At 36.5% G+C, this 24,062-nt stretch overlaps 1 protein-coding gene across 1 annotated transcript in view; it reads right to left on the bottom strand.

Moving 5' to 3' along the window:
• Nucleotides 1–24,062, bottom strand: part of ASXL3 (ASXL transcriptional regulator 3) — a 132,494-nt gene that overhangs the window by 56,330 nt on the left and 52,102 nt on the right. The window contains exons 4-5 of the mRNA XM_026699217.2: nucleotides 23,487–23,598; nucleotides 12,305–12,426 (exon numbers count right to left, since the gene is read on the bottom strand). Of these exons, the coding sequence (XP_026555002.2) occupies nucleotides 12,305–12,426; nucleotides 23,487–23,598 (234 nt within the window). The remainder of the gene's footprint in view (nucleotides 1–12,304; nucleotides 12,427–23,486; nucleotides 23,599–24,062) is intronic.

Here is a 24,062-nt window from a genome sequence, read left to right as displayed (position 1 = left end):
TACTAGGATCTTGATTCATCATCACTACATACACTAAAATGCAACTAGGCTTTTGGCCTTGTGAGCATTTTCAGTTGAGACATTAGACAAAGCTATATTTTGCAACAACCACATTGTGAAGCAAAATTACAAAGTGGATGGAGATTTCATTCCATTCTACCATAGTAAAGATGATCCTGGCTTAGCTGATCCAAGGCCCTCTAGTCTAGGTATTGTTTTTTATTTGCTTTCGATTCTTTGGGACGTAATTAATATTGATTCAACAAGAATTATTTATTTGAACCTAGTAAGCTTGTGCTTGTGTCATCAGCCACTTAGTCCACTTTAATCACCTTTTTTTGGTGGTCTTTGAATTTTCTGAGATCAACATTTTCTCCTATGACTCTTTATATTATGTGTCCAAAACGTTTAAGCTTTAGTCCCATTTTAAAGTGTTCAGTAAGTAGTCTGGTTTTATTTCATATAATATCAAATGAACTATTTTTCTCATCATCCAGGGATTTCTCAACATTTATTTTCAGTACACAATTTCAAAGAATCAATTTTTCCTACTCAGTCCTTCAAATGATCCACCTTTACAGCTATATGTGAAAATTTAATTCATACAACTGGGAAAAACATAATCTCTACATACTTTTGTTGTAAGTGCAATGTTTCTGGGCTTTAATATTTTATCTAAAACAGTGACAGTTTTTCCTCTCTAGCTGACATGTTTTTATTTCATGATATAATCAATATTCCTGTACATTTTTCTTATTGTAGAAGGTAAAATCTGCTATTTCAACTATTTTTCCATCTTTTTCTATTGGGTTGGTACCGCCTGTTGACAAAGTCTTAGTTTTTTTAAAAAATGAGCAGTAGACCAGCTTTTGGACTTTCTTCTTTCACTTTCACCAAGAGATTCCCAAGGTCTTCCTCAATTCCCACTATCAAATTATTATTATAAGTCTATCTTAGGTCATTTAGATAATAGATAGATAATCAGAGTTGGAAGGGACCTTGTAGGTCATCTAGCCAACCCACTGCCCAAGCAAGAGACCCTATACCATTTCTGACAGATGGGAGCCCAACCTCTTCTTGAAAGTCTCAAGTGATGGTGTTTCTACAACTTCTGAGGGTAAGCTGTTCCATTGGTTGATTGTTCTCACTGTCAGAAAGTTTCTCCTTATTTCCAGGTTAAATCTCTCCTTGTTCAGTTTCCATCCATTATTCCTTGTCTGGCCTTTGGGTGATTTAGAAAATAGCTTGACCCCTTCCTCTCTGTGGCAGCCCCTCAGATATTGGAAGACTGCTATCATGTCTCCCCTGGTCCTTCTCTTCACTAGACTAGACAAGCCCAGTTCCTGTAACCGTTCTTCATATGTTTTAGTCTCCTGTGCCCTAATCATCCTGATTGCTTTTCTCTGCACTTATGTTTATGACAATGCATGATCTAAGTATACCCAATTTTGAACCATTTTAGGTGCTCCATGTTATGTAAATTCTTTTTCAACCTACATTTCTTTTCAGTAAATAGATAAAGTAGCCCATGTTTTTAAGGGCTAGACACAATTTGCTATAATTTTTTTCTTTTTTATTATACAAAGAAGACTCTATGTATAGAGTCTTCTTTGTATAATAAAAAAGAAAAAAATATATGCCTTTTTGGAACTTCCTTGCCTTTTCCATTTTCCATCAGATGTTAGGAATATGACCATGAAAAAGGCTTCCCTCTTTTGATTCCAGCTTGTACACCTGGGAGTTCTTGTTCATTACATTGCTAAAGTCTGAAGAAAGAATGTAAAAGTTGTTAAATAAACATGAGCTCTTCCCTGAGAAAGACCAAGGGGTAAGAAAGAAACTCAAGATTATTCTGTCTTGTTTTCCTTTTATACCAAAAGAGCAGAGAACACTATCATGTTCTCAAGATTTTATTACTACAAATGAGTTACAACTATTCATTTACAGATGGTTTGAAGAAACAAGAGTCTCAGAAAAAGTGACATACAATCCATCCTCAATTATAACTGTTGCATCACCCCCATCATCACAGGATCATATTCAGGCACTTGGCAACTGGCTCACATTTATCAAGGTTGCAGCATGTTGTGCCCACTTGATCGTTATCTTCAAATTTTCCCATCCAGCTGCCAACAAGCAAAGACAATTATGGAAGCTAGAAGTGCTTAACAACCACGATTCAGTTAACTACCTTGATAAATTGGTCATAACATCTGGTCTCATTACATGATGACTCACTTTAAGACTACACCAATTTATGACAGTAATTCCAATTGTCATCATAAATTGAGAACTACTTGTATTGCACTCTACAATGAAAAGGTAGAATTCCAATATTTTTTATAATGTTTGTTTCCTGACTTGCATATTTTGAAGACTTTCATCAGTCTTGAAAGCCTCTACTTTCTCCAGTCAGGCATCAAACTGTGTCTTTGAATGTAGAGATGGCATCAGATTCTTAGGGCATTTCAATATCCAAAGAACAATTTGCTGTAGCATTATTGAAACAAATGGATGTACAAACAACAAATGAATATACAAATAATGAATTTACATGATGCTATGGTATAGGTAGCATAATCTTGGGACAAACTTTTAGTTAGGAGCAGCTCAGCAGGGTTTTTGTTGTTGTTGTTGTTGTTTCTCCAGGATCAATTTTGTTGCAATTCTGCTTAAAAAGGGGGCAATCAAGTTGGCTCACTGAAGGCAAAGATTCATTTACTGGATAATTACCAGAATTCCATGCAAAGATTTAGAGTGCCATTTAATGATCAGACTAGGAAATCCTCAACAAATGGAAAGATTCACATGCTAAAGCAAGGCAACTGCAGCATTTACAAGTACATATTGGATTTTCAATCACATGCAAGAAATATGAAGTGGAATGTTATGGTTTGATTAACCAGTTTTGAGGAGTTCTTGCTGATGTACTAATTCTAACTTAGAGAACATAGAACAGGGCTGTCAAACTGTCAAACAGGGCTGTCAAACGACTTCAGCAACAGAGTGGTCAATGTCTGGAATACTCTACCCGACTCTGTAGTTTCTTCCCCAAACCCCAAAAACTTTAACCTTAGACTGTCTACTATTGACCTCACCCCTTTCCTAAGAGGTCTGTAGGGGGCATGCATAAGCGCACCAACGTGCCTACCGTCCCTGTCCTATTGTTTCTTTTATTTTTCTTATATGTACCCATATCATGTATTCATAATTATGTATACACTTATACTTATTATCTTGTAAACAATTGACAAATAAAATAAATAAATAAATAAATAAATAAACTTCCAGCTCATAGGCCGAATGAATCACATGCTGGCCACACCCATGCCAGTTTAGCAAAGGGGAAAAAAGTCCCAATATGTCATGTGATGCCACTGTGACGATGTGAGTTTGACACCCCTGATCTAGAAGAATTATTCCACTGTTATGCATTAATTGATGTATGGTTGAAAGAGTTGAGGCACTGAGAAAATAATAAGATAAAGAAGGGTAAATCTACCTCACTCCCACTCCAGTACCTTTATCAGGGACCAGTGCCATAGAAATCAGGAAAACAGGAGTGGTAAAAAAGAATCTTGTGCTCAGCAGAGAAACAGAAGGACAAACTTCAATTTGTTTCTACTTTGGAGCCCCAGCCAGCCAGCAAAGATGATGAAAGTAGTTATTCAGCTAGAAAGTCGTACTTTTGTGGAACCACAGCCCATGTAGCCTTCAAGTATCCAAAATGCTCTCAAGAAGCTAGCAAGCCAATTCTCAAACAACTAAGAAGAGCTCAGGCAGCTTACAAGAGGTATTATCCTGTGACCCTTTATTCAAACCCAAATAAGGGAATACAGCTCTCAGCTCTTATATAGACGCAGGTGCCCCCGTTAATTTTATGAATGAGAGCACAGAGCAACAGTTGAAATTACTTACAACATTATTAGAAAAACCAGGATTCTAGAAACTATTGATCAACGAGTGCAAGTTTGACAAATAAATAAATACATGTATAAATAAACTGACAACAAATGGTCATACAGAATTTCTGCCACTCTGCTGCCTCCAAAGATTGAGCATAAGGTGCAAAATAAGGTTGGCGAGTGTTAGTAGGAAACGAAAGTCGTATCAGACTTTGTGCCTTCAGTTGGAGCAAAATGGTAGTTTAGGCAGCAAGAAGGAAATCTCAAGTTTTGGGTGGCTGAACTGGAGGGCCACAGGATGACTAGGAGCATTATCAAGCAGCAAGACCCTAAAAGTTAAATTCTTAGAGGCCAGGTATTTCTGCACCTCACATGCCAATCAATCGCTCACTGAGTCAGAGACAATGCCTGTGTTCAACTTTGCTTGCCAGAAGACAGGAGCTGGTTTTCTTTTTAACTTTTCACGACCCAAAGATTGTGCACTCAGTATAGGAACATTAGTTCGATCATGCAATATCTACAGCACTGCCCCAAGAGTGAGCATGTCCTTGGTTCTTCTATGGGTATAAGTGTGGAACTCTTTCCATGTACATGTGTTGTACCATATTAATCTCCCACCACTAACCAGAGCACAGGAGAATATGAGACATAGCTTCTCAAAGACCTAGTCCATTTGAAAAGCAAGGGGGATTGGTGATGGGGCCTGCTCCAGAGGGCTGGCATCTATGGTTAATTAAACATGTGTGTGATGAAATATAGTGCCTAACACAGGAGATGCCTTGTAAAGGTTAGCAAGGTCATTGGTTACATAGCCCCAGAAATGTTACATAGCAATGATAAAGCAATGTAAAACATACTGAAACCTTTACAGGAATATAATATCTAATAACACTATAAGAATCTGATAACAGGAATATAATATCTGATAACACTATAAATTCCATTCCATAATAAGACTCCATACCTTTTCTCCAACGGATGCTAGCACCATATATCATAGCAATGGCTTTTATTGTATCCATATTATATTCACAACAGAAAAAAAGACAACAATCTGGTTTCTATTATCTGTCTCCCCTACCTCTAGGTTCATCAGGTGGCTTTCTTGCTTCTTTTACTGTTTCTATTCTACCTAAATATTAAAACTTTCTTCCTTGTCTTTCTTCCTTGTTCATGTGGAAATGGCATGGCATTGGCTTCTCTGCCACTTGGTGTTGAGGACATTACATAGTGTTTAAATCTTTGAAACCAACACTGGCTGCTCTAATTCCATGTATCTTCTGCCATGAACTTTGTCACAAATCATCAGTGGCATTATCTTTCTAACCATAGGCTGAGGCTTTTTCCATCCATCCCATTCTAGTACTGCATAGATGGACTGCTATCTTCAAGACTCAAAATATGGACATCACACTTGCACAGATATTAACTTTTTCTTTCTTTATGGAGTGAACAATCGATTATAATAATGTAATGGTATCCAATGGATGCCATGCTGTTTAGCAATTTCATCTTCTCGCTTAAGGACAACAGTGTGAAAGAACTTTTGCCTCTTCCCTTAGCAGAGCTCTCTACTGTGTACCAGCTCATTATTTTTCCTATGGAAGAAGTTTCCTAAGACACATGTAAAAAGAAACAACCATGTATTGTAACTGATGTTACCTGGTGAGCAAAAAAATGCTGTAATCTAGTGAACAAAAAAACAGACCTCCTTCTCGTGGTATGCTGCTAAATGGTGTCATTCCTGGCAGCAGTACAAGTAACTACGTATATACAACTATGCAATAACTTGCGCAGGCACTTCTTCATGGGACTAATAACCATGAGATGCAATCAAACATTGTTTCCATGCTTCACCTCCCAACCAACTAGCTGTACAAACAACCAGCAGTTCTTTTCTTATCCTCTTTTGCTGCACTAATTAATTCTTCAGTCAAGGCATGCAGACCAAAGAAATTGTGTCCAAAGGGAAAACTCATCTGAACTTGGCATAAAGAGGATCTGAAAGCATATGCATTGTATAAGTATCTCTTACATTTTGTTATGTTTAGAATCAAATAGCCAAGTGACAAGCCATCTTAGGTTGCTCTGGCACACAGATTTCTCACCAAGTTTGTAATAGACAAAAGATAATTCTGTTCAACAACCAAATCCTTTCACTTAAAGCCTTCTTCTGGGTTTTGGCATCTGCCAAGCTGCCTTTGGCTGACCCCAGTTTAATCAAATGTAGTATTTCAAGAATAGGATCAGGAAAATTACAAAAAAAATCATGAATTTATTTACAAAACAGACTGGGATTATACTTGCTAGTATGATGTTCCCTCTCTTGTTTTCATCATGGTTTAATGAGTTTATGAAAAAGGCCTACATTCAGCCTGGTCTATCTCCAGTGCTCAGCTGAATGCATGGGCATCCGACAGGACTCTTCTTTCTTAGCTAACAGGTTTATATGAACTAACTTTTGACCTTTTCAAGTTAATATAATACAATTTTAATATATTTTTTGAAATCATAGAATATGTTCCAGTGGCAAAGTCTCTATGAAAAGCATAACTTCTTTTCCTTCAATGTTAATGAAATTGACCCAATGCCTTCAATGCTTTTTGGTACTGCTGAAAAAAATAAAGTAAAAATGTCTTGTGAGAAATGACAATATATAACGATGAACCCTTTTGTCAAAACTCACTGATACATGCTGGAAATGATTTTATCAAGGAGAATAGTTACAATGAAAAAAGAATATAAATATTGAATAACTCAGATATACTTACCTAAGCAGCGTTTCCCTCATCACTGTCTACATCAGTCAGGCTGAAGTCCAGCTCACAACTCTTTAATTGTATCTCAGCCTTGTCTGCATAGCTGTACCTCAAGAGAAGACCTACATGGTATCTTCAGAAGGATTCCGACTTGAAGTCCTGGATAGCCTCTGCCATTCATTGCAGACAACTCTGAACTAGATGGACCAATAGTCTGACTCAGTATCTTTTAGTAAGATAGTGATGGGCCATTTGCACCAGACAGATGGCCCGCAAACCCTATTGTTTGGCCTCTGGAGACTTCCAAAACTGCGTTGCCAAATATTCAGAAGCAAACCATTCAATATGCCCACAGCAATTTCCCATTAAATATGACTGGAAACTAAAGCTAAAAAAATATCCTCAAATTCCTGGCCCTGCAGGAATTAGTCAGGAACTGCGGCCACTGGTCATTTCCTTATTGCTTCAACTGTACTAACTTCTAGTCAGGCTACAGGAACAACCTTTAGATATATGAATCCTATCTTTTTACCAAGGAAATCAAGATGACTGGTTGAGAGACTAATGGGAACAACCATGGCTGGATACAAGGAGACTTTTATGGACAAGAAAGTCTTGAATTTTGGTTCAATAACAGATCCCAGGAATGATGGATAGCAATTTCTAAGGCAGTGTCTAAGTGTCAAACTTGTGTCATCACGGCATCATCACGTGACGTATCAGGACTTTTTCCCCCTTGGCTAAACTGGGTGGGGGTGGGGCCAGCACTTGACAAATCTGGCCTCCAGGCCATGAGTTTGACACTCCTGTTCTAAGGTCATCCTAACTATATTTGTGCCAAAATAATTCACATTGTCTCAATGATGGCTAGAAAAGATAGAAGCAGGAGAAAGTCACAAATGTAGAATGGTTGAGTCTAATGGTATTGTCCTCACATCAGTGAAAGTAACTGGTCAAAAAAACCCTAATAGTCTGAATCACGTAATTTTCCATTACATTCATCTGTATCTAGCATTGATTTAAAGAAAAATAAACTGAAATATAATCAGAGCAAATATTCAAAGTTTCATTCTTTTGCCTAACATGCTGAATAACGCATGAGAAGAGTTTGGAAATCAGCAAAAGAGCCAAAAAAATAAAAATTGTCAACCAAGTCCATGATGCTTTTGGCACTCCACAGTGTAAGCAGTTTATTCCCAGGACATGTTAAAGGTTCACCTCCCGGTACAGCAAAATAGATCCAGTAAGTTAATATAAGGTGGTATGTGTCACATATAATTGCTTAACATCTCTGTGTATTCAGAAGCACTGTGGGCTATTTGTAGTAGAACAGAAGCACATTGTAAGTACATAAAAGCAATAGAAGGTCTGAAGAGTAGATATACAGTAGCAAAACTGACTCCCAACAGCAATTTTCTGAACAAAAATTGCTGTTTAAAGTTCATTCACCTAAGAGATAGGATACAGGGTTTGGAGTTAAATCAAATCCAGCTGCCTGCATCTGGTGGTAATGAATACTTGGAGCATAAAAGGAAAAGAAGGGAGAATAGAAGACTCCCTCCTTAAGGTAAACACAATTGAGACTGATAATCTTTTTGAAAGGAAGTTTCACTGCTTGTTTAGTATTGCAGAATGACTATGAATTTGCATTTTTCTCTTGAATATTTTATGCTATCAAGACAACTGCAATGATATTTATGGATTTTGCCCTCAGTTGATATTTGCTTATTTCACCTTGCTGCTGGGCTCAATATTTCCTATGAAAATATTTATCCACATTTAGTTTCCCTGTGAAACTCTGAACTATTCCATTTCTATTTCCTTTCCAAAGGGATACAAAAACCACATTAATTTCTTATGGAACTTTGAAGAGTAATATAATTAGTATGCAAGTTCTTTTAGACTGCATTCTACAGATGCACATATATTTACATACACATACATTCACACACACAAACACACCAAATTTCCCATGATGGAGCAGTGGAGTGGGAAATTATAGAGATACATCAGATGGCACAGTGGGTGAAAACTACATTTTAGATACAGGCCATTGACAGAACAGTTATTACATCTGACACAGACCATCATGTATTAATGTGCTAATTAATACAGTGATATAAGGAAACCAAATCCTCTCCTTAAAATTATGTTATTAAACTATAATAGTATTAAAACTCCCAATGAATTATATCTCAACTGTTTCACAATGAAATTGGTTTTTAAAATTCCTTTCCCCAAAGACTGCCACCTTGAAGTTAGTGACAGAGTGTCCTACCAAACTGAAATATCTTCCTATTGTTTCTGGATAGTGCCATTTCAGATGCCAAATTTATATTCAACTCTTCTTTTGAAAAGAATTGACATTGCTGACAAATAATGGCATATATCATACTGAAAGATGAGCAGATTATGAATCATAGTGTTACTATGAGTGCTGTTATTTTGTCATATAATAGCAATGTCAAGATAGATATGGGAGCGAAAGAAGACTGTGATTATTCAAATGTCAGTGGCAAAGAATTGCTGTGAGATTTGTGGATGCTACAGAAGTGGTCTGACCAAACAATTGTTCAGTTAAAAGATTGTATAACTTGAAAGCCCTTAGCACTGAAATGTGGCATGCTTCACCTCTTAACTATAGTCTTCTACAAATCATACATTGTTCTGATAAAAACACATCCCTTCCCCTATGGTAATGGAATAGATACCGTAGGTACCGTTAGGTGTTTACCTTTGTCCCATGCTAACCCATGGAAGAGGAAAGATTATTTTTCCCCAGCTCCTACTTCAGAATTAGAAACAAGCCAGGATGTGTTTTGCCTAAGTACTGTTTCCAGTACTGTATACGTAATTGAAATTAATGTGGTACCTGAAGAACCACAGATTTGCTACATAGTGATCAGATTCTTGCACATATCAAACAAAGACACTGAGGTGTTTTATATATCTCTATTTCGATGATAGATAGATAGAGAGAGAGAGAGAGAGAGAGAGGGAGGGAGGGAGGGAGGAAGGAAGGGAGGGGGAGGAAGGGAGGGAGGGAGGGAGGGAGAGAGAGAGAGAGAGAGAGAGAGAACGAGAGAACACACACCTCAATGTTTTATATATATAGAAAGTTTTTCCGGAATATGAGATGGCATTTTAGCATGCCTTGGAAATGTGTCCAACACATCAGGGACCTAAAATCATGGAAGACACAAATCCAGGAAGTTGCAAGACATATCTTTCAGCATCTGAAGCTTCCACCCACTTTTTTTTTTGTAAATTTTATTTGAGTTTTCACAAAGAGAAAAAAAATACAAATAAAACATCTTTTTTGAAAGTAGCGTAATCCCAGGTTACATTTCTTCGTACAGACACACATTCAGGTTCATGCTCATTTTTATATTCTATTCCATATCTTATTACTATTTTACATTTTCTGCATAGCTTCTCCCCTCTTTTAATTTTCTCAATTTTATTTTAATTATCTCATCTCAATTCAAATCATTGTATTTATATTTTTTGTCTGTCCTGTTTCAATTATCTATTATCTTTTTAATTAAACAAAATTTCTCCTCCTCCTACTGATTGGAGTATGACGCCTCTATATCTTTTTCCTAAAGTTGTAACATTCAATATAATACATAACTTCCATTCGAATTCTGCTTGGTACATTCTTAAAATACACACTGTATTCTTAAAAAAAGAAAAAATTATAAATGTATATAATTAAAACAACATTCCATTCCATTTCAATTCTATCATTAATATTAATATTCATTAAAGTCTTAACATCTTTAACATTACTTTTCAATTAAATATCATACTTCTGTGGGAACAATTATAAGCTTTCCATAGTTAATTCACCTCCTTCACTTATATTTTATAAAACATTAACTAATTAAAATGTTCCCGTTCTTTCCTAATTCAATTTTCTCATTTATTTTATTTCACTTATTTTATTCACAAACATTTCACTAAATTACACTATTTTATCCCTCATTTTAATCATACGTTGTTTCCAATTTTCTAAAGTTATTTCTATTGCTAATATAACAATGCAATCTTATGTACCTTTACAGAATCCCTTTTTCAGTTAGATTTTCACCCATTATCTCTAAATAGGTCCTGTTTCTCTATATCTTGCTCTGGTCCTTTGTAACTTCTTTTCCTTTCCTTCTTCCCTCTCTTCTTCTCTCTCCCCTTTTTACCCCCTTGTCTCTCTACCTCTATTTCTCTCTTCTGTATTCCCCTTTTCTGTTGCTTTCCAGTATTATACTTATTTTTCTACTTATTTTTCTTTTCTTTGGTTGTTTTTTTAAGTCTTAAATTCTCCATTCTCTTCCCCCCCCCTTTCCTTTTTCTTCCCCATATAACATTGCTTGTTCATTAAAGATGGCTTCTTCTTTGTCCCAGTCTTCTTGTTTTGCAGTCGTTTCTTGTTTCTCAGTTCCAAATCTCCATTTCTAAGAATTGAAAAATGAAGCCAAAAGAACCCTTCCCTTCTTGTGCATCTTCTTTGTACTTTTTATGTTCCATTTTCAATTCATCCAGAAGTGGTGCCATTGTATAAATTTTTAAACAACCACCCGATTGATTTTAGTCATTCGAATATAATAACCAAGAATCCAAAGATCACCAAATAATCCAAATACACGCAAGCTGTTTCTTTTTTGCTCTTTTTTTCCCCGCTTTCTCTTCCTGGGGTTACTATTTAGTTGCAAAGTTTCAGTTAAAATGTATCTTTTAGAAGTCTTGTTGAAGTTTTACTTTAAATTCTTTTTAATTCCAGGCAGTCTCCTCTCTCTTCCAGATCCTGCCCTTATTCTTTTGCTCTCCCTTCCTGCTTATGAAAAAGAAAACTTTTTAATGTCCAGAAATCTTTATTATCCCTTTGGCATTTTGTTTTATTTTCAGCTTAATTGCCTATTGATGTCAAAGCGTATTTTTCCGATTTCTTATTTAAGTCTCTTAGTTGTCACTATAGGGAAGGAGAGAGAAGGAAAAAAGCCAAACCTTTCCCTTTTCACTTTCCTTCGCTGCTTCTGACTCTTCTTTGGGTGCGATGTTATTTTTTGAAGGTTTAAATTCCAGGGTACCTTAGTTGTTGCTTTTACAATTTAACCTGATCAGCCAAAACTTTCACTTCTTATCTTCCTCCTGCACATTCTTTTCCGGTCGAGTTCTCCTTTTGTGGTGGCCATTTCTGACCACCGCTACAACTGCCTTCGGGAAAGGGAGTAATGGTCAGCTGAGAAGGAGAGATGAGGCTCTCCTCAACCCTGCTGGCGGTCTCCCCCCTCTTCACCACCTCTACAGGGTGGCTTAGCCCCGAAACCAGCCAGCTCAGAGCGTTCCAGCGGCGAGCCCAGACAGAAACCGCGCACGATGGTAGATTTCTGTCTGTCGCCGAAGCCCTTCAAACCAGAAGTCACTTCCACTCACTTATTAATATGGTTCTATTTCAGTACTGTTTCTACTTCATCTAATACTTTTGTTTTGGGTAAGATGCCTATTAGCATGGAATTTTGCATCTATTGTAAAAAAAAATCATTTGTATAAAATGTAAGTAAAAATAAACGGGTAAAAATAAATGATTCAATTCAATTAGTTTAGATATGCAAATGTAAACTCGATCAAGAAATGTTACTTTACCTGTTTAAGTGCCTTTTTGGTATGCTGCTGGAAGGAAGACACTAGCTTGCTTTGCATCGGTGCATTTGTAAGGCTTGAGTCCCGAATGGAAGACAGTTCTTCAGGTGCTTGCTTGGGACAAACTATGAATACAGAAATAAAATTAAGCACTTAAACGACAGGAGATTAGACTAGGCATCTTCATTTCATTTCACTTAATTTCAAGATCTTAAAATATCATAAAACTGATCTAATTGGGATGATCTCAGAGCTGATATAAGGAAGCAATTGTATTTCAGACAGCATGGAATAGCTAAAAGGCTATTTAGGACAACCAAACAGCTAGGTAAAGAGGAAACCACCAACAGCCATTCAAATTGTCAGACACATTTAAAGTGAACTTGTGGAAACTGGAGATATCAGCTTAAATAAGTCTGAACTATTGTTCTTGGCAAAGTATAGGCTTCCAACCAAAAAAAGCATCTGCATGACAACAGGCAATGAAATCACACAATGCTCTGTGTTGTCAAAACATACATTTTCAATTGCATGCTTCCAACACATGCTAAATTCAGGAAATGCTGATACCTAGAAATTAACATCTATGTAATGTCTTTCGTTGTAATTTGAAAATGTACTGTCTGCAATAATGTTTGCAGCTACATTGAATGTAATAAAGAGAACCATCAGTCCAGGAAGCAGAACAGAAGGATGCTTATCACCTCCTGTAAATGTTACAGAAGTTAATAGAATAATAGAATTTAACAGCCTTGAGAGATCCCTTGACCTAAAAGTTTAGTGCTAAGGTTCAACCAAGTAGAAAAAGGGACAACAGCACATAAGCCAATTCTATTCAATGTTTTAGTTCCAACACTGAATTACGTTCAAGCTTTAAATGCAACTGTTGTTAAATTTTGTGAGTAATATTGAACAATGGCAAAGCCATGCCATGTTGCAAGGAGAAACTGAGTTATTAATAGCTAGAATGTGCATGGTATTTTTAAACAATACTGTGAGAGCCTTATACATACAGTACATTATCTAATCAATGAATGACCCTATCAAAATTTAGTCTAATTGCTTAATTTAGACTGGTTGCTTAATAGTATACTCTCTAGTCCAGAAATTCTTTACAGGCATAAACAAGAGTTCTTTCCCATTGCCTGTTACCTGGAATGCTTTTAACTAGAGATGACAGCGATTAGGTTTTCAAACTGGGACTTGTGAAACATGCGTTCTACAATAGGGGTATAGCTCCTCCTGTAAAACTTCCTGAAATTATATAAACAATTTACGTATTTAAAAATAAACAAAATACAGTGAGATAAAAGTACAACTAATATTAGCTAAATACAACAGTTGGGGAGGAAGGGAGAGAACGGATGACAGACTTAAGCTGCAAATCATGTTAAAGCAGTTTTTAAACTAGAGCTGTTATTCCTTTCATAAGGTGTAAAATTGGGGGATGGAGTTCTGCTGATTTTCAACAGCTTGTTAAAAAGAAGTGACATCTGAAGCTCTCACAAATGCTGATATCATATAATGGCAGGTGGTCACCATAATTCCCCATTTGACAGAGAGAAATGGGAAGCACTGCCTCAAGACAGTGCTATAAGTTGATTGTGAAACCAGATGATAAATTTTTGCTACTGGCATTAACACAGAAGCTATCTTTATTAAGACTCTGATCTGTAAAACTCATAGATGTTACCTACTGTAGACTGAACTTCTTACATTTTTCAACAATAGCTGATTTTTTAAAACAAAGGTAGAGACAAAAATACTGCAGTTACAAGTAAACTATTCTACACTAGATCATATCTAGAATTTAGGCTGGAAAAACTGGTTTCAATAATGGGCTTTGCAAAACATGTTATCCCAAGTGATTCCCCATTTTGAAATGTAAAAGCAATTATCCTCATTCTGTAAAAGGAATCAGAGCTGCTTTAGACACCTTTCCCTGCACTCATTCAGTACCACCCAAACTGTAGTTGCACATACATGCACATTACACTCTACATATCCAAGAAAAGCATTCAAAGCAGTTTCTCCATCAGGGTAGGAAATCATCATTTGTAACTATTTTAATACCTTAGGAAAACCTTCCAGAGTATTTGGTTACAACAGACCATGCATCGGATTATTTTGGTTTGTTTATATATATAGCTCAGAGACACATCATATGAGGTGGGCGGCCATATAAATCTGATAAATGTTACTATGAGAAGAATAATATGCTGGATCTTAATTATCTAATTAATTATAGAACTCTCATCATAAACTTTAGAAGAACTAATAATAGTGTAAGTTGTTAAAAGGATATGTCAAAACATGAAATAGAAAATGTTTCAGATATTTGTAGTATTTCTCTACATAAACTTGACAGTGGGTAATTTTCATTATGTTTATTAGTCACAGAAACACAGAAAAAGACCTAGCTACCATATAGCCATAATAATAACTGCCAATTAAAACTTCTAAAAAAACCCACCTACATGGTCAATCTAATGGAAGACATCCTCTGCCTTATTTAACTCATATAGGTATCTCAGATAAAATGAAGTTCCTTTTTCTTGATTATTATTAACATATGCAAAATTAATAATTATTTTTAAAAACCTTTTTTTTTGAGCATTTGATACAAATATTACGCAAAAATGTTTCCAAAGTCAGTGAGGGCTGTAAGGCACGATGAAGTGATATATAAGTCTAAGTGTTATTGCTATATATAGGTAAAATAATTGAATAGGATTAAAAAAACTTAACTTGAACAATGAACTCCTTTAGCTATGTAAGCTCACTATTATTTCTTAGACAAACTCAGGGGTGTCAAACATCACAGCGTTGTCACGTGATGTATCGTGACTTTTTCCCCAGGGGTGGGATTCTACAGGTTCGCACCTATTCACTAGAACCAGTTGTTCACGTTCTAAGCAGTTCAGAGAACTGGTTGTTAGAAGAAATTACTGGCTTAATTCTGTAAGGAAGGCAGGAAGGAAACATTCTGGTGTTCCTTACAGAAACTGCCTCTCCATTAACTCTTATTACATTCTTGCCAGGACTAGACTTCCTGTCTCCGGAGCTTCTCTGGAGTTTTTTTCCCCTCCTTTGCTGGTACTTTGCTTGTGTGGAATGACCATTCAAAGTTACAATGGCACTGAAAAAAGTGACTTATGACTATTTTTCACATTTATGACTGTTGCAGCATCCCCACAGTCATGAGAGGCCAGGTGAGGAGATGCATGCCTAGATGGGAATGATGTTGAGTTGGCCACACCCAGCCAGTCACATGACCACCAAGCCATGCCTACCTAAGCCACGCCCACAGAACCAGATGTTAAAAAATTTGAATCCCAACCCTGTTTTTCCCCCTTTGCTAAACCGGGCATGGGTGTGGCCAGTGCATGACATATCTGGTCTGCGGGCTGCATGTTTGACACCCTTGGTCTAACTATTTCACAAGAGTCTACTTGCAGGGAAAACAATGAAGTGGGGGTGCTTTTATATACAATCTTAAATTCCCAGAAGTGAAATAGACTACCAATCTAATTAGGGATGTACTAATAATGAAGACAAACAGAGGTGGTCACTTGGGTCCTGCAAGCCTGACCATAAGGGGACCCCAAAAGGAGTTGTAGTGGAGAAATCATATAAAAGAAGGGAGGGAAGGACCACTGCTGCTTCTTCTGTTTTCTTCTTCTGTGTTGAGTCAGGTGTCTCTGAATCAGCACCATCACTATTATTTCTCCTAATCAACCTCCTTCCCTCAGTTAATGGAGAGATACTATGAAGTTATCAAACCCACTACAGTGGTGACAGAATAGAAGTAATAGCTACGGGAGTCTCCTTCTCAATGGCTACACCTGAGACATTGTTTGCCTTGTGGGCCAGAGAAAACTTTACTCCAGTGGTGGGATTCAAAATTTTTTACTACCGGTTCTGTGGGCATGGCTTGGTGGCAGGGGAAGGTTACTGTAAAATCTCCAGTCAGAGGTGGTATTGCTGGTTCTCTGAACTGCTCAAAATTTCTGCTACCAGTTCTCCAGAACTGGTCATACCACCTCTGCTTTACTCCCAAGACCAATAGCAGCAGCAACAACAACAAAAACAACATCTATCTAAATTTTAGGTCCTTAGGAAAGACTTTTGGTGAACAAAAATGCAAATTCCAGCCAAAACAGCTGGCTGACTGTGCAACCAGCCATAATAACTATTATTATTAAGAAGAATGAATCTTGGCTAGCAGCTATAGATGTCTTCCTAATTATTCACTATCTCCTTCCTACACTGATTTGATATGTTAGTATTTAATGCAGAATGATAGAAATTATGCTAAATGGAAATCTCAAAAATTAAAGGCTGAAAACCCATGAAAAATGATGAATAACTGAAGAAAATATCTGTACATTAATCAAAACATAATATAGAACACCTTGCATGTCAGAGATGTGGAAAATTCCACAGGAGGAAATATATCTGTTTTTAATACTATGCTTTTCAGTTTACAAATTATAATTTATTGAAAGGTATTGCACTTGCTGGTTCCAAGTAATTAGAAGAAGAAACCACTGGTCTTAATGAGATCTCTTTCTGAATAAATATGTCTAAGCCCAGCAAGAGAAAAAGAAAAGTTACATGCTATCTCTTTACGATTAGTCTTAATATGAAGAATACAAAAATAGTAAGAAAGTTATATTAGTTTAATTTGTTTCTCGGCATAAATGCTTTAAAAGTTTAAAATGAGTTAAGCTAAAAAAAACCCACTTTAATTACTTTAGAGAAAATATTCCTCTGCCTCGGGTATTTGTGCAATAGTATTTCTTATGTGATAACCTAAGCATAAAACTGTTGTTCTCAAACAGCAATTATTGGTAGGGGCAGCTTTTCTTTCTTATTGAATGGGGTTATTTTGTGAGACAAGAAAAGGCAGGAAAGATAAGTAAAAATCCCCAGAAAACAGGAGAAGCAAAATATGATTTATCCATCAGTCTCAATTAGCTCTTTTCTGATGCTCAGAAAACCTGAACAATATATGGGGGAGGTGGGGGGAAACCTTGAGAAAAAATATGGAGAGGTCAGTTTCAAATGAATTTGTAACTATTGTTTAGGCAGAAAAAATCCTGAACTGCTTCAGTCTTCCTTTCTCTAAAAACATGCCATTGTCCACTTGTTTCTGATTTTATCAATTTTACATTGTTACAATAATTCTAAAACATACAAATTATGAAGTTACAAAGTATAGATTAACTTTCTTGTTGTAGTATATCTTGCTGTTTCAAGCAGAAAATATCTGCATATATTCTAAAGATACTGAATTATCCAAAGTGCATTTTTAGAAGAAGAACACAAGTATAAGCCACCAATTAAACTATCTTATCAATTCCATACATTTTTTCACCATGACACAGAACTATATGGGCATTGACATAAATGGTCTTGCATTGTCAACACACATATATCAAATAAGCATCCAAATCACACTGACCTCCCTAGAACCTAAACTGCAAAATCAGGACAGTTTTTCTCCAGTCAGGCAGAAACACCTTTTTGTTAAATGGAATTTAAAAACCATGCATGGTGTTAAGTTATAATAAAATTAAAAGAAAGGCATCTTTGATCAAGAAGTGGCCTTAAACAAATAATATGCTGTTTTATGCAAGCTGTTAAAAATTTTTAAATTACTGTTCAAGTGACCCAAGTGAAATTAAAATGCATGTATTTAGAACAACATACCATATTTATATTAAAAGAACCAAAACAGAAAAATACATTTGTTAATGTATGTTAGTGTACATGTACAAGTACATAAACTACAGTCTCTCTCCCTTTCCCTTTGCCTCTCCCTCTCCCTCCATATATCTATCTATATATATATACAGATATAGGTTTCTTAGGATGGTGGATATTTTTTTGTTTGTGCAGAATGCTGTTTTAATGTTGTGTTTTTGGAGGATCTTGCTGATTTTGTCTGTAGTGCCTTTTATATATGGAAGGAGGTCCCACTCGCCATCCTCAGGCTGGTGCTTTCGGCTTTGTGCCAGTGCAAGCAGTGTGTGATCAGAGCTGCTGTCTCTATAAATACTGGTGGTGGGGGCTGGTGTGCTGGGCTGGTTGGCTGCGCTGCTGCCTCTTGATTGGTTGATGGAGTTGATGTTGGTATAATGGGCTGTGTGATGGCCTTGTGAGTTTTGTTGTGGAGATATCCTGGATCTTGTGCTGTAATCTCCTGGGTCGTTTGTTTTGTAGTGATCTATTTTCCATTAGCCTTCCATTAGTGTTTTAATGGCTTGGGTAATGGGTTGTGTGATGGGCTTGCGAGTTCTTTTGTAGTGGTATCCTGGGTCCTGTGTTATAATCTCCTGGGTCGTTTGTGTTTTGATCCCTTTTCCATTAGCCTCCTGTGTTGTAACGGCTTGGGTGATGGGTTGTGTGATGACCTTGTGAGATTTGTTGCTGTGGTATCCTTGGTCTTGTGCTGTGACATCCTGGGTCATTTGCTGTGTTGCAACTTCTTGAGTTCTTGTGGTGTAATTTCCTGAGTTTTCTGATATGATGTCCTGAGCCGGTGGCTGTGGTGTAGCATTCTGAGTTTTAGTCTGGCTTTGAGTTTGGGGTCTGGGTCTGTGTTCTTAGCATGTGTCAGCTTGTTTGGTTTTGGGGTTGTGGGGTGCGAAAGCTGGCGAAGCAGCCGTGATCTGTTTTCTGGATGGTGGTTGTCCTTTGTTTATAGGATGGGCTTGGGCCTGGGTCTGATGAAGGGGATTGGCGGTGGTGTCCCGTGTTGTTTTGGGTCTGGTGTTGGTTTTCATGGCTGGGACTCTTTTGTTGGTGAGGGCTAGCTTCCAGATGTCTGGTAGGTGGGAGGTATTGTCCTGTCTATTCATGTTATGGGGAAGTTTCTCTATCTCAATGGCTTCCCTGATTATTCTCTTGCTGGAGTGTTCAATGTTGGATATGAATTTGGTTCCTTCAAAATTAATCTCATGTCCTGTGGCTTTAAGGTGCTGGAAGTGGGAGGAAGTATTTTCTTCTCTTCTGACTGCGTTTTTGTGTTCTGCGATGCATGCATTTATTCTCCTGTTGGTTTGTCCAATGTATGTGGCTGGGCAACTGTTGCATGGTATTTCATAAATTCCTTGGTTTTCTAGCTGGATCTTGTCTTTGGGGTTTCTTAGGATGTTGGCTATTTTTTGTTCAGTTCCGAAGGCTGTCCTGATATTGTGTTTGTAGAGAATTTTGCTGATTTTGTCTGTGGTGCCTTTGATGTAGGGAAGGAGTGTAATACCGTTGTCTTGTTCTGTGTCTTGGTTTTTTTGGGGGTATCTCTTTTCGGATTAGATTGGTGATAGTGTTTCTTTGGAATCCATTGGAAATTAATATGTTAGTGAGGGTGTGTAGTTCTGTTCTCAGATGGTCTTTGTCAGCTTGGCGTTTGGTTCTGGAGATGAGGGTCTTGGCTACAGAGTTGATCTGTGCAGGGTGGTGATGGGATTGTGCATTTAGGTAGCAGTTAGTGTGGGTTTTTTTCTGGTAGATGGTGTGTCCTAGGGAGCCATTGGTTTTTTTGTAAATTAGGTTGTCCAGGAAGGGAAGTTGGTTGTTGGTTTCTGTTTCCATGGTGAATTGTATTTTGGGGTATAGGTTGTTAAGATGTGTGAGGAAGTTGTCTAGTTTTTCTTTCCTGTGTGGCCAAATTACGAAAGTGTCATCTACATATCTGAGCCAGAGTTTGTGTTTGGATTTGTGTAAAGTGTTGGTTTCAAAGTTTTCCATATATAGGTTAGCGATGATGGGTGAGAGGGGTGATCCCATGGGTGCTCCTTCTATCTGTTTGTATCTTTGTCCATTGTGGGTGAAGTTTGTGTTGGATAGGCAATGGTTCGTCAGATCTAGGATGTTTTTGGAGGGGTTGTATTTGTTTTGGATGGCTGTCAAGGCTTCTTTGATGGGTACTTGGGTGAAGAGGGATATGACATTGAAGCTCACAAATAGGTCGCTGGGTTGTAGGTTTTGTTTCTTATTGTTTCTATGAAGTGGAAGGAGTTTTGTACGTGTGAGATGATGGACTCTGTGTAGGGCTGGAGTTGTTTGGCGAGAAAAAAAACACCATTTTGGGGGTGAGTTAAAACTCATGATGGATTCTTCTATTAGTCAAATTGCCTGCTGATCAAAGTTACTTTTGGCAGAATTGTTCATAAAGTTATTTAGTATCAAGCCTGCCCACACTGAAATATTGAGCAACTCACACAGAAAACTTTCAACTGATCTGTTCAGGAGTACAAATTTCCCCAGAACTGAGTGGAAATGCTGGGTGCTGTAAATGACTTTTTTGGGAAACACTTCTTATAATTTGTAAGATGTCCCAAGTCCAACAGTCCACAAAATGGATCTGAAATTGAAATATAACTGAAGTGCCCAGAGCTTCTATTCATGTTCAGGTAGTCCTCAAATTACAACAATTCATTTAGTGACCATTCAAAGTTATACAGCACTGAAAAAAGAGATTTATGACCATTTTTCACACATGACCATTTCAGCATCCCCACAGTCACATGATTTACATTCAGACACTTGACAACTGGTTCATATTTGTGAACTGGAGTCACATGACTATCTTTTGTGAACTTCTGACAAGCAAAGTCAATGGGAGAGCCAGATTCATTTAACAACTGTGTTACTAATTTACCAACTGCAGTGATTCACTTAACAAAAATGGCAAGAAAAGTTGTAAAATGGAGCAAAATTCACTTAACTATCTCACTTAGCAACATAAATTCTGGGCTCAATTGTGGTCATAAGTTGAGAACTATCTGTATTGCACGCAAATGACAAAAATTACATCCACATAAAACTCCTTTCCAAAAACTAAATCCTCAGCAATGATAATCAAAATAGAGGAGGTAAGCCTAATTTTCCATATTGAAAATCACCAACATAAGATGTGAATTAGACAGTAGGATAATTTTATCGAGTCAGAGTTGGAAACAGGCATCAAGCCATTGAATTCTGTCATGACCTGTTGAGAAATCCAAATTAAATATCCCCAATGGCTAACTTCCTGAATACATACAAGGAATCTGGATATTACCCTTTTTTGAACTAAAAATACCATCGGAAGAATTATCATTAGAGACAATAAATGGACTAATTATGTGCAACAATCAAAATCAGTGAAGTCTCTGAACAGGGAAAGCAAGATGTGGAATGAGGTTATATTTTAGCAAGACCACCTGAAGAATTGCCATAATCTCACCCTGAAAAATGGCTTTGATAAATATGATAGAACAAGACAGAAAATGTGCTTGTCAAGGATCCAAACTGAATCCAAATTGTAGCATCAGAAATTGAAGGAAGAAAGCCATGCCATTAAATCATACCAAGAGGTCAGCAATGAAGTGTCGGTAAACGACAGCCTACCCACCTTACTCCCAGATCCCAAAGAGCCCTCCCAATCTCTCTAAAGAAAATCTGACATTGTCTGAAAATGCCACAAGGCCTAAATAACATTCTACTATAAACACTAGCTTAGTTTAAAAGTCCAATGAAAATAAAATTACCAGCCATATCTCAGTCCTAAATAAAAAGTATCTTGTATTTGTGCTATCAGAATGCAGGAGAGGGGACCCTAATTCTGTAGCTTCATCAATTTTTCAGCTGATACAAAAACAAGTTAAGCCCTCAGAATAATTTACAGCAAAGAAATGAATAATTATGACACTATTTCCTTTAAACCTCTCACTATGAATCTTGCTCTACAATACTCCACTGCTAGTGGAGTATTCACTGCCATAAGGCCCAAAAGAATTGGTGAATGCTCCATTAAAATGAAAGGGTTGCCCTCACCCTTTCTAGAATGTTTTTAAAAAACATGTAGGAGAACGAGAAAAAAAATTCCCTAAAGATAGAACATTTGAAAAACCATTGCTTTTTTGAATTGTTCTCAGCAGAAAAGAAATATTTTCCAAGTATTTAAGGCACAGTTAATCACAAATATGATGTGCAGATTTATTGAAGGGAAAAAAACTTTATCCTCACTTTTAACAACAGTATGGGCTACATATAGAGAAAGGCCTTCAAGAATTGAAAATAATTTTGTTATCAAAGTTTGACTATTACTTGTCAAATTATTCTAATTCAGGGCTGTCAAACTCCCAGCCTGCGAGCCAGATAGATCACATACTGGCCAGGCCCACACCTGATTAGAGAAGGGGGAAAAAGTCCCAATAGATTATGTGATGCTGCCGTGATGACGTGAATTTGACACCCCTGTTTTATTGTAAGTACTTAAAATCCTTTAAGCCTGTACATATAGCTTGGTCTTTGAAAATTACAATATATTGAAAGATTAAGAAGTTAGTAGCATTTTCAAACATCTGTGTACACATGCACATATATTTATGCATCCAATCTACTAGGCACAGCTGCTCTTTTGAAAGTATGTTCAAAGTTTCCGTTTCTAGTCAGCATTATTTTGTCTCTAAAATTTCCATGCTAAATATGATAAACAGTAAATAAAGCAAACACCATTTACCATTTTCTATTTAACAAAAAACATTCTTCTCAGAAAAAAAGCCAACTGTTTAAATTATTGTTCCTACTAAATTATAGTTACATATTACAATATTTTACAAAGATGTACTAGCATATTAAAAGGGGAAAATTATACAGCATCAGTTTCAGCTTAGGCTAATATAGATGGAAAAACAGTCTGCAAATTAACTATGTTGTAAAATATTGAAAACAGATGAGAAGAACTCTACTGAATTTCATTTTTTAAAAGAATGTTTAATATAAATAGTACAATTCTGCATGCTATTTTAAAGTACCTAACTTTAATATTTAAAAAAATATTTACTGAAAATTCCAATTCTTTTTACAACTCTGGAAACTGTAAAATTCAGAACTCTTAACCATGAGCCATCTGATGTAAAGAACATCAAACAAACAACATATCACTGCATCTGGTGAATGAAACTTAACAATTCAATTTTTCATATATCAAGATTTCCAAATCCATTAATGAAATCTGGAAAGAGAACTGGATCTTTTATATTTTTTAAAAAATAGGCCTTACCAGGGCCAGAAAATACTTATATATATACAAAGCATGACAAATAATTTAAAATAAAAAATATATAATTTCCTCAGCACATAAACACTCCATTAAGATCAAAGGATAAAAACAATACAACTAATATTTTACCTCCATTTTCTTCTCCATTGTTATTGTTAGTCTCAGCCATTTCAGTGCTGTCCAACTCAGATTCACAACTTAAATCCAATGTTCCATCTGCTGGGCATGTAGTATCTTCCTTCTGTGTGTGAAGACATATGTCATGCTGCTTGTCACATTTCAAAAAAGAATGCGCTTCTTAGGAATGTTCTATAAATAAAATGTGATTCTTGACAATTTCATGAATAAAAAAAAATTCTCTCTCAGGGCACTTCAGAAAGCCTTCTAGAAACTAAAGCCTTCTAGAAACTTACATAGAAAAATGTCTCTTATTTCATACCAGAATTTTTACAGAAACCAACTTATTCCTTAAAAAAATCCAACCATTCCAAAAATGATACAGAATAAAATCAAACACCTTTTTTATGTTCTGCTTTTATTAAGTGGAACATAATTTTATAATTATATAACAAGTTCCGCAGTTCAAATACTGAGCACCTACATTTTAGAAGAAGGCTTTGTATTTTTTTTCCCCTGTAAAGCCTAACTATACCACACAAAAGAAAATCTAATCAAATGCAAAAGCTGCTTTTGAATTCTGGCAGC

The sequence above is a fragment of the Pseudonaja textilis genome, chromosome 3, assembly GCF_049901715.1.
Source record: "Pseudonaja textilis isolate UNSWEBS1 chromosome 3, rPseTex1.2, whole genome shotgun sequence".
NCBI lineage: Eukaryota > Metazoa > Chordata > Lepidosauria > Squamata > Elapidae > Pseudonaja > Pseudonaja textilis.
This window is presented reverse-complemented; position numbering and strand designations above follow the sequence as displayed.